The following is a 14,924-nucleotide window of genomic DNA, read 5'->3' on the forward strand; positions in this document are numbered from 1 at the left end:
CCTTTTCTTCTTTTTGATTTTCCTCCTTATTCTCCACCATACTTCAGCATGTAGAACCTCGGTTATTTCTTAGAAAAGAAGATTATATTTAATGCTAATTAGGCAGCCATTTCAAGATATCATATAGAAGCTGTTACACTGTTAGATAGCCTCCTTTATTAGACGCTTCTCTATATAGTAGGGATGTGACGATGTTATAATCAAGCTAATAAGGGTTCTGAGGAGTTTGAGAAGCAGAAATAGACAGAGCCTTCAATAAGTAACAGTGTAATCGGTGTTAGTGTATAAAGCTAGAAGGACTTGTTCTTTATTCATCAAATCTAGACCAGCTTCTACAAAGCCATTGCGACTATCTACTTCGTTGAACTTCTTGTCTTATTCTGGAGGCTATAGATGTGGGATATCCCCTTATTAATGTGGTTATTTCCGATTCGACCACTATCATCCCTTCCACTAGTTACCTGTATTGGTGTTTGAGCAGTTCAAAAAGCCCGAACATCTAGGGGTTGGAGAAGATGAGAAATATGTGGTGGCATGCCGGGATAGATGATTATATTCTCTTTTGCACAAGGTATTGAATTTTGGAGTTAAATAGCTGGAATGGCCAACGGCCCATCGAGGATAGGCAGCCACTTGGCTGCGGTGGAACGGAGTTAGCCAGTTTCGGCGCATAATTTTATCTGAACCGCACGAAAACCCCACCTGCGTCAAGTAACAGGTTCCTTCTCTCGGCCGGAGAAAACGGTTCACTAATCTCGATATCGCAACGTCCGCTTACAATTCTAAATCTGTAGGACCACTGGCATAGACGGTGAAAGAACCCGAGGAGGCTGGCGGATTTACTGTACTGATAACCTAGAGAAACCCGGTATTGTACTGGTAGTTGATGTTGTAGCTGCAGCTAGGATAAAGCTGGTTCAGTAACCACGGGCGGGGGTTACAGGAGTAGCGTTTAACTAACAGAATGATAATAATGAGGAATCAAGCCGAAAGAACGAAGAGGAAAGGAGTTACCGTGGATATCGGTCATTTTAGGGGCATAGTATACCGTGCTACTCTGCGAATATTGGGCCGACTATAACAACACCATTTATTGCCCACACAAATGCGCCAGTTTGCTTGATTCCAAATTATCACAAAGGATACAGAGCTGTTTATCCACAGCACTTGTTTACTTTTGCCTCTTCTTGGCCATCAGAAAATAAACTCTGATACTGCCGCCAAAGGAAGCACCCCCAATCGACACAAATGGCATCGACGGCGAAGGATGGATCGGGGCGCTTTGGCGATATGAGGGATTACATGGCCAAAACGTTATTCCAACCGCACCGAGCCCGGGACGCCATCCGGGACGCCCATCAGGGCAAGATCCCTACCCTGCTGAGATACTACGCCGGGCTGGCCTCCGTCCCGATCACCCGCTGGCTAGCCCCCATGGGATTTGACTATGTCTGGATCGATTGGGAACATAGCGCCATGAATATTGAGACCATGACAACCGTACGTTGGAAGCATTTCTATTCTCACACCTCTCTAGCCCGCGCAACGTCATTCGTTATTTGTCCCTTGTTTTTGCAACTTTATAGGAAGTTTGTCCGCTGAATGCATCCACGCGCAGATGGTACACGAAGCAGTTTTCCTCAGCAACGGCCGCACGATCCCTTGGGTACGCGTACCCGGCCATGATCATGCCACCATGGCGTATGCCCTCGATGCAGGCGCATCCATCGTGGTGCCGCAAGTTGACAAGGTGGAACAGGCCAAAGAGGCCCGCGGAGCTGTAAAGTTTGGCCGAAAGAATGGCGGGCACCGCTCTGCGCCGCCTTTCCGCTACGTGCATGGGCTAACGGACGTGCCGCTCGATAAGGACCACCCGTTGTGGGAAAACTTCAACCGCCAGTTAGGCTTTATGATCCAGGTGGAATCACTCGAGGGTATTCAGAATCTCGACGCGCCTGACAGAAGTGCCCGAGATCGACGCTGTCTGGCTTGGCACCATTGATGCCCGCGTCAGCATGGGCTTGCCGGGTGGCCATGGCATCGTGGGGACAGAATCCGAGTGGCTTGAGGCTGTTGAGCTGTTCCACAAGACCATGCGCAAGCATGACAAGCCTTACTCGGGCTTCTGCCTGGCCAAGGGTGATGCGTTCTTGAAGAAAAAGAGCTACATGTCCATGTGCATTGTGGCCGGAGACACGCTCAAGCTGAGTGAGATGATGGGACACTTGGCGGAGAGAAGAGCCGAGATAGCTCAGACGCAAAACGATTCCAAGTAAGGAACTTTGCTCTACTTTTGTTTGGTACAGAGAAATAAGAACACCCCGGATGTCTCTACTGAGGTCTCCCACAATAGCACGTGAAGTCGTGTATTGGTCCTCTGGCCAGCCAATTCGATGTATATTGTAATGTGGATAATGTTACAAGTAGATATCGCAATCGTATTATTATCATGGCAAGCAACTGAAAGCACTAGGCCACATTGTCAATTTCCCAGCAGTTCGCGCGTAGCTGCCTGCCCATCTTAACTACGAGACTGAAGCCATGGGCAGACGTCCCTACGTAGTACCCGGGTCTGATACTTTAGCAGAGTTTAGGTGGAAACTGTGAAGACAGCATCTATTAGAGATAATATAAAAGATAAATCTGTATTAAAGTTCCTGGTATTCTTCCATAGCCTGGCAGGTAATACAGATGTCTTGTTTATAGATATCAATATTAAATAGTTAAAGAAAAAGAGTAAAATATCGGTGCCATCGGACCCCGGTGGATCTTCACTAGCTTGGCGGTCATCGGTTGGGCGAGTATCGGAAGCATCTGGTCGTTCTGAAGAAATGTGGTCGAATGGGCCGCCGTTATGGAGAACAAGCTAGCTAGTTGATAGATATTGCTTCGTGGTTGTCTTGTGCGGATCTCATTCTCTGCTTGTTCGGCATATGTTGATTGATAAGTATATGAAGAAACTCAAGCATCGGCCGTACCCGTCCTCGCTTGCTGCACCAATCAGTCATAAATCTCCAGTGAAATATAGACTGTTTTCCACAAGGGCTTGTTCCTGCAGTGTTATTCCGTATTGGGCATTGATCTTGAGGCATTGTGACGTGGCGTATGAGCCCCTTTCCTCAGCATTCTAGTGTTCATCCAGCATAAATATGCACTGCATTGGATGTACAAGCTATCTCAAGCACCCCGGCTCGGCAGCATTAGTCGGCCCCACTTATCTCAATGGAACTTTTATGCACCCGATCCTATGTATAACCACTTCATCTGAAGTCTCAGTTACCGACTCTATGTGAATTCAAGCATGATCTGCACTAGAGAGTCACATCGATGCGCCGATAATGGACAGCATACTACGTAAGCGATGAAATCAGCATAGAGGATGGGAAAAAGAGAAAAATGCCTCATCGCGCCCGCCTGTACATAGCGCCCTATCCCTCGGATTATTTAAAGAGGCAGAAGTGCAAGCATCGATGCTACATTTTCCAACCATTATTTCCCTTTGTCATTCCTGCATCTGAGCACAGCCTACATTCAAGCACAAAGTATCCATCTATTTGACGTCTGTGTCAAGCGACCATGGTCGGTATCACCAATTCAGCTTCAGAAGCGTTCAAAGCCCCGGGAAGGCTTCTGGTAACCCACGTCGATACTATTGCCAAGCAATTCCCTAATAGAAGATTTGGCCTGATCCCCAATGGCACCGATGTCGACCAAGGCTTCCGGGAGGTGACTTTCCGGGATCTCTCCCGCGCAGTCAATGCCATGTCCTGGTGGATCGACGACACTCTGGGCAAGCCGCAACCGGGAGAAAAGATCGCGTATCTGGCGAACAACGATGTGCGCTACATCATCTTTATGCTTGCGTGTCATAAGACAGGCTATACGGTTTGTTTCCCCGGGTGCCAAATTTACGAGTTGCAATTAACCATCAATATTGGGATTCGCTTCTAGATCTTTCTACCTTCCACTCGGCTGTCGGATAACGCATATAACCATATTTTCAAGGAAACAAAGTGTACGCACCTGCTTTTCAGCCGAGAAAAGTCTCCAATTGCTTTCAGATTGAAAACATTGGACTGGAAGATGCAATTCCACGAGGTGCCATCTGTGGCGGACATCTTCAGCAATGAAAGTGACGCGAGTCACTTTGAGTTCTCCAAGACCTATGATGAGGTGGTGGACAAGATTGCTTTTATGATCCATAGTTCTGGAACAACCGGTACGTATGCAGCGACTGATCCCCAAACAGCTTAAGAGATGTAGAGCTAACAATTTCAGTAAGGCATGCCTAAGCCTGTTCCTCTTACCCATGGTTTTCTGGGTACGATGGATTTTGCCGCATCGATCCCTATGCCTCCGGGGCGCTCCTCCGCTTTCTTTAATGACCTGGTTTCCGACGATCCCAATCCCAAGGACCTTGTTCTCTCGTCCACGCCCTATTTTCACTTGATGGGGCTGGTCTCGTTCTTTGAGTCTATCTTCCACAACATCCCCTTCGTTGCGAGCCCTGAGAGGTTGCTTTCCGTGGGGTTTCTGACCGATCTAATTCGCCACACGAAACCGACAGTCACGATCCTTCCACCTTCAATCCTTGAAGACATGAGTTATTCTGAGGAGGCTCTCACATGCCTCAGCACTCTGAAGTTTGTTTGTTACGGTGGGGCTCCTCTTTCGCCAGAAGTGGGCGAGAAGCTTGGTCGATACACTCAGTTACGATCAGCCATTGGATCCAGCGAGATGGGGGTCATCTGCTCCATGGTCCCCGAAGAAGAGGACGCCTGGGGGTATTTCGAGTGGAATCCCTCCTATCAGATTGATATGCAACCGATCGGGGACGGGCTATATGAGTTGGTCGTACCACGGGTGGAACATTCTCTCGTGATGCATGGAATCTTTCACACGTTCCCGGATCTGAAAGAGTATCGATCCAAAGATCTCTACACCCGGCACCCAACCAACCCGAAGCTCTGGAAGTATCATGGACGCTTTGACGATGTGATTGTGCTCAGCAACGGAGAGAAGCTGAACCCGATCTCGTTGGAGAAGATCGTGGAAGGCCATCCTTCGGTTCATCGGGCTTTGCTTATCGGCCAACGCAGATTCCAGACATGCTTGTTAATTGAGCCAGATATCGAGAAGGTTGCCGCTCCTATCAACGAGAAGGAGTTTGTCGACATGATTTGGCCAATAGTTCAGGCAGCTAACAAGACCGTTCCTGATTACGGCCAGATCGTGAAAACCATGATCCGCCTTTCATCTCGCGAGAAACCCTTCAAACTCACCGCGAAAGGTACTACACAACGACATGCCGTGAATAAGGATTATGCCGAGGAGATTGAGGAGATTTACGCTACCCAAGATAGGCAACTGGTGATAGGCCTGCCATCAGCGATCACCCCGGACACTGTCCACGAGTATCTACAAAACGTTATCTGCAAGCTTACTGGGAGGAAAAGCATCAAACCCAATGACGACCTCTACAGCATGGGCCTGGACTCACTCCAGGCAATTCAGTTGAGCAAGATTCTGACAAATTCGGTCTTCTCCTACAATCCGGAGTTGAACACCGAGCATCTCAATGTCCAGCAGATCTATGCGCACCCAACTGCAGAGGGACTCACTAATATGCTGTTGGGGATCCTTGAGAAATCATCGAGTCCAATCCCTACTGTATCTCGTTCTTATAAGATTGCGCAGTTAATTACCAAGTATACGAATGATCTTCAAACTCGAAAATCTGATATCCTTCCTCAACTGCCGGCCTTATTCACTGTCATTCTCACTGGATCCACTGGATCGTTGGGCAGCTATATTCTTGACGACCTACTGCGCAATCCCCAGGTAGCAAAGGTCTACTGTTTCAACCGAAGCGAAGATTCTCCGACGCGCCAGAAGGAAGGCTTCCAGGAAAAAGGACTGCAGACTTCTCCTCTGGATGATCCCAACAAGGTCCAGTTCCTGCATGTCCGCTTCGGAGAACCCCAATTTGGCCTCTCCGACCGACAATACAAGGAGCTCCTCGACACGGTTGACGTGATTATCCACAATGCATGGAAGGTCAACTTTAACCATCCCGTGTCCTTCGAGGACCCGCATCTCAAGGGTGTCCGGGAGCTCGTGCGCTTCAGCCAGGAGAGCCGCTACCAGGCCCATCTTGCCTTCATCTCCTCAGTCAGCACGATTGGGGCCTGGAAGCCCAGCGATGAGGTCACGGCCGTCCCCGAAGTTCCGATGGAGACGGCGGACGCCGCGCTGGAGCAGGGATACGGAGAGTCCAAGTATATCGGGGAGAGCATCTGCGTGGAGGCTTCGAAGACGGCCGGCGTGCCGACCAGTATCCTGCGCGTGGGACAGATCGCGGGTCCAGACACGCGATTGGGAGTGTGGAATCCGCACGAGTGGATCCCCTCATTGATTAAGACATCAAAGGCGATGGGCAAAGTGCCGTCTGATCTCGGGGGGTACCCCATCGACTGGGTGTCAGTGGTACGCACCTGGCTCTATCTTCTACTGTCTGACCCCATCCGTAGAGAATGTCACTGACTAATTGAACCAGGATACCCTAGCGCAAATTGTAAACGAACTCGTCCTCGGCCGCCGTGTCTCGCTCGCGGAAACCCGCAACGCAGTCTTCCATCTGGTTAATCCATGCCGGACCACCTGGGCTTCTCTCGTCCCTGCGATCCAAGAGCGATACCCCGTCCAGCCCGTGTCTCTCGTCAACTGGGTCGCCGATCTCGAAACCATCCAAGATCCATCCGATCGCGACGTGCAAGACAAACCCGCACTGAAGCTCCTAGCCTTCTTCCATAGCCTGGCGGAAAACGCGGATGTCTTGTCTGCGGACATCAGCGTCGAACGGTCGAAGAAGGGGAGTAAAACAATGGCATCACTCAGTTCGGTGTCACCTGCTCAGATGGCCAATTGGCTGAATCAGTGGAACTTTTAGATCTAATTCTAGTCTGAGATCTTGAGCATTAATGCGGCAATTATGTTAATATTCATTGCTTATAGAATGATCAGTATAAGACATATTAGGGCTAGAGTGACCTCACAAACATTCTTGTTCTACCGAAGCGGGAACCAACGCCTCAGCCCCATTGACTAGATGCCTTTCCTATCCCAAGTACACGTCTTCACAAGGATAGATCGGAGTTGTGTAAATAGAGACCTGCCCCATAAATACATTCAGCGTGCTTGATTGGTCATATGTACCAACGGGATAACGAAAATCTCAGAATCAACCATTTGGGGTCTGTATCACCAACGATGCACATACATGCCTCCATTTCAAGGGACGAAACACAAAATATATAACAGCATTAGTATGACTGTGCTCACCCAAGACTACTCGTGAGCATCTTGCTGCTTTTACCAGATCCTATGGATATTTTTCAGAGACCTGAATATTCTTTATCCGAGGAAAGATCAAAAAGATGTATTTCAGTATTTTTATACTTTGTTATTATGAGATAATTTAGTATATATTTTATAGTTGCTTTCTAATCTTATTTTTCCTGCATTTTGTATTTGAGTATATAATTAATTCTTTTTTTATTTATTAATTTTTTTTTTTCAACTAGAGTGGTTATACCTGACTTTTATATGTTAATCTGAGCTTAACTATAACCTAACAGTAGTGGTAAACAGTAGAGTGGCTATACCTGACCATTATATCTTACCCGTAACCTGACCGTTAACTGGCGGTCAGCTTAAGGTAGAGATTTCTATTAAGTATTAACTATTAAAATTACAAAGTATTAACCGCAGTTGATTATCTAACCTGATCAGGTAGAAATCAGATAAAAATCAAGCATTTATCTGGCCAAATCTGACTAGCTTAAACAGAAATCTATTTACTTCTCTGTACTGCTTATCAATTAAATCATTCATAAGTGTAAGTTAGTAAGTGTATAGTTAACAGTCAGATACATATATTTTTATTAACCTGACCGTTAACCTGACGGCAGGTATCAATTTTCTGGTTAACATGACCTGACCTGGCTGTTTGCCTCTAGTCAACAGTCTATTAGACAAAATAATGGCAATAGTAACTACTATAATAAAGCTGGTTCTGTCTAGATCTAGAATATGATATGATCAGAATTCTCTCAATAATAAATTTAATTTTTAAATATTTTCATTTATTTTTTCTGATTCTATATAACTGTTCAAAGTTAGACATGCTAGTAAAGCCGTGTAGGTATCTTTTATAATCCTAATTATAATATATACTTCTAATCCTTGTTATTATATAGCAAGTCAAGAAGATCCTTGCTACTAATAACAGTCATCTGGAAACAAACACACACACACACACACACACACACACACACACACACACACACACACACACACACACACACACACACACACACACACACACACACACACGCACACACACGCACACACACGCACACGATTTATTAACGCCCGGCAGCTCAGCCGAACGGGCAACTATCACTGATTTATCAACCCAGCTTCTAATGTACATATGTGGTATCTCCTTCAAGCCCACACGTAGATCCTTTCAGTATATGTCCTCAGCTGTTGATATCATAAAAATCCCTGTAGATTAGTAATCTTGCTGATAGACTGGCTTGAAAGCGCTTCTTCGAGTGTTCAACATTCTATCCCAGCAGATGGCACAGGATAGTTGGTTTAGGGTAGTGACCTAGAGCATCAAGCCGCACTTGTGGCCCAACGCATAGTTAGTATTAGCACTCGCTTCGAGCATGAGCTGCATCGCCTCGGTCATAGAAAGGCTGTGCATAAATTCGTATGATAGTACGTGCGCACCACCATTTTCAAAAGGAAAAGTAAGTATACGAATCCTCGCGGAACGACAGATAATCAACGCGTTGTGTATACACGGCATAGATGCCTGCATGCTCCTCGAACTCTTTACACAGCACACTGCGAAAGAAATGGCAGATCCGCACGACACAGCTTGAAGACTGAACATCTCCATTCATGCATATGAGTATTAGCTCCGGTGGAAGCCTGGAAAGGTGGCAGAATAATGGTTGTTCAACCGTAGTAGCCGACATTGCTGTGATTGAGATTGTAGGCATTATACTGTAGGTGTCTCAGATAACTCGGGTAAGACAGGTGACCTTTCAGCTCGTCTCGATACATTTTTCGACACACCTGGGGTCTGATCTAATGCCTAGATCTTCCAACACGCATAACTTTATCTATTGGGGCTTTCAAAAAGCCATGCGGCGTGAAATGGGCGATGCTTGTCTCATCAAAAGGAAGGGTATCCTCCAATGGTGAATCCGACATACTGTGCTGACCTCTCATCATGATGATTGTTCCTGATGTAGACTGAAAGAACTGTTGATCGAGATCTCTTCATGGTGCTTTGCCGAACATACTTACCTAGCCAACCGTGAAGACTATGCAAACGCTGTCCTATGTCATAGAGCACACCAGCGATAATGGCATCACCTTCCAGCTCCCCAGGAGGAAAAAGGAAGTAGAAACAGGCCAAAGCACTCGCAACAAAGTTCATGTAAGTACTCTTCCTGAAACTCTCAATCTACCTTAATAACCGACAACATAGGTTCCATCCGGCAGTGACGTGAGCCTGACCTGACTTAATGCCTTCGCAGCGGCCCCAAGCCCAATCCTGCACCCTACATACCCAGCCACCCATTCAACTCAGCCTAACAACCCCCTCCACCCCCTCCACCCCCTTCTCCATCTCCACAAAAGACAGCACATCCGGCGGCAACTGAAACCTCGTCACCTCCCCAGTGGGCGAATACCCGCACCTCTCATACCACCCTATCAGCGCCAACCGCGTATCTAACGCATTTAATCCCACCCGCTTCACCCCCCAGACGTCGCGGCAATGGCCCTCCGCAAGACTCAGAATCATTCGTCCGAGGCCCCCCTGCTGATACCTTTGATTAACCGCCAAGTATGAGAGTCGAGCGAGGCCGGGCCCGTGCCTGCGCATGCTGACGCAGGCGATAATGGGCGGATCATTGGAGTCGACGTCGGCGGCGGTGGCGATGAGTATTGCACTATCTTCTTCCGTGATGCGGGTGAGGATGTCGTCTAGCGCGACGTGGAAGCGCGCTCCGAGGGCGAGGTCACCCGTCCAGTTGGGGCGAGTGTCGGCGGCGCGGAAGGCGGATTCGACTAGGTCTCTAATTTGGGGGCCATCGGTTGGGGTTGCGAGGCGGGTGGGGAGGGGCGAGGTGGTCATTTTGAGTGTTGGGAATGGGAGGCAAATGACTGTGAACAGAGGGAAGGAGTTTTGAATGGTTGCGTGAGACTACAATTAGGGGAATCTGGTAGAATAGAGCTCGAGAATTGGCATATGAAGCAGTAATAAATGGTGGACAGCAGTAGCCGAACATAAGAGCTAGTGTTGTCTGACGCCCTTTAATTGACATAACTTTTGGGCTACTAACTAGTTAACGCCCTTCGATTGACATCCCATTGGCTGACAGAATGATAAGCTACGATAAGGACGTGTTAGCTGACAAATAAAGGCTAGATACTTACGCGACCATGCACAACTTATCACTTTACCACTTGAAGAATGCCCCCACTATATAGCAGGCTCTCGAACTGCTGGGTTTGACATCAAATCTGCCACTGATTTCCACTGTTAGGGGGTACAGTCGTTGGCAGCAATCAAGAGTAGGTTGCGATAAACTTAAGGAGGAACATTGAAAAGGCCTGTGATATCGCCTTGACAGATAATCTTGATCTTAAGCAGGTCTATGAGAACAAGGACCCGGACTTATTCATTGAAGAGGAGGTGAGCATGGGTGTTGCTCGTCGGTTTATAAGTGATGTTCGTGACTGGATCAAATATTTTTAGTGTTCCCGAAGTGTTTGGCATAGCAGTGGTGGAAGCTTAGGTAATAATTATGCTTACTATACTATAACTTGTGTTGTTTCATCTGCATTTATTATTTATTATAGTATAGCCTTCTAAGAATTTTTGATAATTTCTTCTAAGTAACAGATTTTCAAGCGGTAAGACGAGAGTTAAAAAGGATCTTAAAGGATGGAGACGTGCAAACAAAGAACAAGAGGAGAATAAGCATTACCGTCCTATAACGTAAACCACGATCGCGCGGCCCATACGGTCGAGCGGCCTATCTAATAATGCCATGCAAAAACCACTTTTCTAATTTGAAATAGCTTAACTATTTGAAGAGTATGAGGCTTTAATTCATATATCTAGGCTATTGTACTAATAAGTTATCATTATGTATTTTTTTTTTTTTTTTTTTTTTTTTTTTTTTTTTTTTTTTTTTATTATTTAGATACGTATAAAACAGCTGTGAATACAATATACCGGTATTTTACTTATATTTTAGGATTATCCATATATTTAATATACATAATTTTTTTTAAAATTTTTTTGCATACTTCTAATATATTAATCTCTCAATAATTAATCTTGATATAGTATGATAGCCTCATTAGAAATGTAGTTGTCGATATCCAATAATTCTTAAAAATATATAGACTAGAAACTAAATTTCAGAGAGGACAGCGACTCGCTCTGAATATCTCTAATTATAATGATACCTGAAGCACAGCTTTTTAATAGAATGACTACCTTGAACTCCGTCCAGGAAATTATTATAGTCACTAATTCCATCAGATATTATATCTGGGGTGTCGACATCAATACTGGAGTATATGAATCTGTTTTTAAAGACAAGATAATGTAACCAGAACAGGTACTTGGCTTTGTTCTAAGGATTAATGGACTGAAAGTGCTCGGGAATACTGAGTACTAGACGAACACTTCAAAGAAGCTCTTCTGCCGCGTACGACTCGACCCTGTCTCTGGTCGTGTGACCAGTTCCGTCGAAATTATCACTTATACGGTGGAGGCAGTCGATTTTGCCGTTACTGCGAACGGAATTGCATATCTGGCTACTATATATCAGCATGAGATAACGAAGGTTTGGTCCAACGGAAAAAGCAAGGTTATTGCTGGAAGTTTGAACTCCAGCTCGATCCCAAATCCGACATCTGGAGCATTTAGCCGAACAATGATGGACAACAATGTGCTTTATGTTACTACCGGTGGAGGAGTAGTTACTCCGATCAATGGTACCTTCGTAACAGGTGGTGCGGTTGTAAGGATTGAGGTTTAGACAGCCGTGGTCATGGTGACTTGAAATACTATTTTGGAGGGAGGAGCAATCAAGAACATTTTGTATAATCAAACGTCGTTCCTGGTTCCAACTGAGAATCAAAACTTCCACGCCGTATATCGGCTTTAGAGTCTTCATAGAAGGATCGGAACTAGTATTACTTGCTGACTTATTTCCAGGACGCCAAGAGTGGGCGGTGACGCTAATGCAACCTACTGACAAGACCCACTGTGGCGGACTACCAACTTTCCGTCCTAGCGGAAAGTACTGGCGCCGATTGGCAAGTAAGGCCGGCTACAATAATATGTTGACTCTTTGGTCCAGTAAGCTCCGGTTAACTACATACCTGCGACATCACGGCTTGTGTAGCAGATGGGTTTGTCATGGAGATACCGGAAATCGCGGACTTAATGCTCGTCTAGTCCGGTTATATCCGAGTTGAATAAGGCTAGATTGATGATCTAGTGATCTTCCCATTGCCGAGGACTTCGTGCAGCTGCGCTCCTTTGGTTGTATGTCCAATGGTATGTGTCGAACTGTTACTGAAAAGACCATCGGACGCTAATAGAGTCCCCAGATTTTTGTTGATATAGGAAGCTTTTGGAGTAATAGATGGCTAGATGTGCCCCGAGTTGGTGGGTGTAAAAGTATTACCAAACCTCGCCAGCTTCTTTCCACTGCAATATCTGTATTGTACCGTGTAAAGCCCGCTGCACCGTTACTGAACCTCTCGCCCACGGGTGCAACATTCCTTCTTTCTTTAACTGGTTACGTCAGTAATACTCGGCTACGCGCCGTGAAGTTAGCATGTGGAGTTAAAATCCGTCGGCAATTTTATTGGCCACTAATTACTTGGCTCTGTGGGACCGTCAGTAGGCTGCATTAGCGTGACTGCATAATCGACCTCCAATTTTTCATCACGCTGGATAACTGGTTTACCCACTTTATCTCTGTAAACAGGGGACGGTTCATTATATTCATCACTTCAGCTAAGATCTCGGATATAGGGATCTTGAATCTTTATTATTTCTCTGGAAATAAAAAAAAGAAAGCTAAAAAAACCCCGAAGTCCGATGCTGTCGGAATTAGCCCTTACCCGGTTTATGCTCAAGCTAACCTTCAGTCGCTTCACTACGGCCGCAAACAGCAAAACGCACATGCTGAACGAATGTCCATGTTGACTGACAATACTCGGATGTACGAGTGGGTCGTACGATTTTCACATGAGCAGGCCTTTTCGCCCTCATTGTTTCTTGATTTGTGCAGCATCTGGCTATGTTGACTATTTTCAATAGGACTAGTAACGTAGAGGAAAGCAGCAGAACACGAAGACGTAAAACCGTCAATTGAACTAGCATTGCAAGAAAGCCCGAACTGTCTGATTAATGACCCTAGAGTGTGACAATCACCTTCTTTGCCGAAACACCTTTCTTTTGTACGTCGAGGCCGTGCTGGATGGTCTTGAGCCCATGTCCTACGACATAAGGATCTGGCTTTGCCTGGAAAGCACCGTTTGCCAGAGCCCGAGGCAAGTACTTCCCCCAGATCCAGTCACCAATATCGTTATGCGGTTCTTGAATTATGGAGTATGCGATGACTATGAGGCGGTCGTCAATGACTCGGAAAAACGCATTAACCCTTCAAGATTTTTATACATACCATACTGGGGAATAAATCGCTCCGTTGGTCGGTCGCATGGAAGCACGCTGGCAACAGGCACCTTCGTATCAAGCGTGTCAAAGATCTCGGAGATAGCTGCAAAACTCGGCTCTTCAGCGATTGCATCATAAACTCCTGCAAAATTTAAACCTTTGAGTGCACGTGAGATATCTTCCACAACAGTGGAAGACCTGTAGTCGAAGACTGCATGCGCGCCAAGTGACTTGACAAATTCTCTATTAGCCTCAGATGCAGTAGTGAAGACAGTCAGACCTGATGCAACTGCGAGCTGGATAGCGGATGCACCAACTGAAGATGCACCACCCCAGACTAGGAGTACTTTGTCTGTAGATTTGACGTCATCCGCTTCAGGAAAGGGCAGGTTGAGATAATCCTTGCGGTAGAGACCCGCACTGGCGGTTGAGACGGCCAGTGGAAGCACAACAGCCTGTTCAAATGTAAGCGATTCCGGAATCTCGGCCACAAGTGACTCAGCTGTAACGGGATACAACTGAAATGCACCGTGCGCCGGATCCTGCGTCAAGAGGCCGTAGCAGTGGCTGCAGGGTGTTAGCGTTAGAATTATCTAGGTCGCAGTGGAACCCTTACGCAATCACTCTCTGGCCCTTCTTGAACCTAGTTACGCCACTCCCAACATCTTCGATAAAACCAGCAGCATCCTGTCCCAAAACAAAAGGATACTGATTTAGATAGCGCCCCAGGCTCCTGGACAATGATCAGAATCAGGGAGACGTTCCTTATCACGAATGGAGACAAATAGCCACTACTGACTGTATTTTCCAATCAACAGGATTCTTATGGACGGGTCAGTGACAGTTATATATAGATTGCTAGAGGGAAGAGAAGGCATTACAATAGCGACGGCGACATTCTTGATCACCACTTCTCCAGGTCCTGGTTTCGGCTTTGCAGCGTTCTGGATTTTGAACGGATATTCTGCTGGCGCAGTAATCCACGCTGCTGCGTTCTCCGTCATCTTGAGGACACTGGTACAATCAGAGATTGATACTTGGGACAGTTGGATAATGAAGAAGAAATATGGCAGATCGAAAAACTTTTCGAATCAGGGGAGGATGTCAGTGTTTCTATACTTCTCGCCGTAAG

The 14,924-nt window shown here is 46.3% G+C and overlaps 6 protein-coding genes across 6 annotated transcripts; 3 read left to right on the forward strand and 3 right to left on the reverse strand.

Annotated features, from left to right (window-relative positions):
- Positions 1 to 1,248: 1,248 nt before the first annotated feature.
- BDQ94DRAFT_162441 (Phosphoenolpyruvate/pyruvate domain-containing protein) lies at positions 1,249 to 2,276 on the forward strand (the record flags this gene model as incomplete). The annotated part of the gene is made up of 3 exons (XM_026769545.1): positions 1,249 to 1,500; positions 1,538 to 1,934; positions 1,966 to 2,276. 3 exons carry the CDS (start codon positions 1,249 to 1,251, stop codon positions 2,274 to 2,276), a joined length of 960 nt encoding a protein of 319 aa, XP_026622060.1.
- Positions 2,277 to 3,576: 1,300 nt separating this feature from the next.
- BDQ94DRAFT_183107 (putative NRPS-like enzyme) lies at positions 3,577 to 6,949 on the forward strand (the record flags this gene model as incomplete). Its single annotated transcript, XM_026774331.1, has 4 exons — positions 3,577 to 3,885; positions 3,952 to 4,219; positions 4,283 to 6,486; positions 6,557 to 6,949. The coding sequence occupies 4 exons, from the start codon at positions 3,577 to 3,579 to the stop codon at positions 6,947 to 6,949; spliced, it is 3,174 nt and encodes a 1,057-aa protein (XP_026622061.1).
- A 2,235-nt stretch (positions 6,950 to 9,184) lies between these two features.
- BDQ94DRAFT_151230 (uncharacterized protein) lies at positions 9,185 to 9,608 on the reverse strand. The gene has a single exon (XM_026767726.1). The coding sequence runs from the start codon at positions 9,515 to 9,517 to the stop codon at positions 9,251 to 9,253; it is 267 nt and encodes an 88-aa protein (XP_026622062.1). The 5' UTR covers positions 9,518 to 9,608; the 3' UTR covers positions 9,185 to 9,250.
- Positions 9,609 to 9,661: 53 nt separating this feature from the next.
- BDQ94DRAFT_162443 (GNAT family N-acetyltransferase) lies at positions 9,662 to 10,219 on the reverse strand (the record flags this gene model as incomplete). The annotated part of the gene is made up of 1 exon (XM_026769546.1): positions 9,662 to 10,219. The coding sequence occupies one exon, from the start codon at positions 10,217 to 10,219 to the stop codon at positions 9,662 to 9,664; it is 558 nt and encodes a 185-aa protein (XP_026622063.1).
- A 1,819-nt stretch (positions 10,220 to 12,038) lies between these two features.
- BDQ94DRAFT_162444 (uncharacterized protein) lies at positions 12,039 to 13,490 on the forward strand (the record flags this gene model as incomplete). Its single annotated transcript, XM_026769547.1, has 5 exons — positions 12,039 to 12,096; positions 12,296 to 12,473; positions 12,753 to 13,008; positions 13,189 to 13,350; positions 13,452 to 13,490. 5 exons carry the CDS (start codon positions 12,039 to 12,041, stop codon positions 13,488 to 13,490), a joined length of 693 nt encoding a protein of 230 aa, XP_026622064.1.
- A 41-nt stretch (positions 13,491 to 13,531) lies between these two features.
- Positions 13,532 to 14,796, reverse strand: BDQ94DRAFT_174292 (zinc-binding alcohol dehydrogenase family protein; the record flags this gene model as incomplete). The annotated part of the gene is made up of 5 exons (XM_026772313.1): positions 13,532 to 13,737; positions 13,800 to 14,359; positions 14,409 to 14,525; positions 14,592 to 14,614; positions 14,674 to 14,796. 5 exons carry the CDS (start codon positions 14,794 to 14,796, stop codon positions 13,532 to 13,534), a joined length of 1,029 nt encoding a protein of 342 aa, XP_026622065.1.
- Positions 14,797 to 14,924: the final 128 nt, after the last annotated feature.

Source organism: Aspergillus welwitschiae (genome assembly GCF_003344945.1).
Source record: "Aspergillus welwitschiae strain CBS 139.54b unplaced genomic scaffold BDQ94scaffold_40, whole genome shotgun sequence".
Classification (NCBI taxonomy): Eukaryota; Fungi; Ascomycota; class Eurotiomycetes; order Eurotiales; family Aspergillaceae; genus Aspergillus; species Aspergillus welwitschiae.

What these genes read in the sequence shown, in the direction of transcription:
- BDQ94DRAFT_151230 (XM_026767726.1), bottom strand. Translation starts at nt 9,517, where the DNA reads ATGAACTTTGTTGCGAGTGCTTTGGCCTGTTTCTACTTCCTTTTTCCT.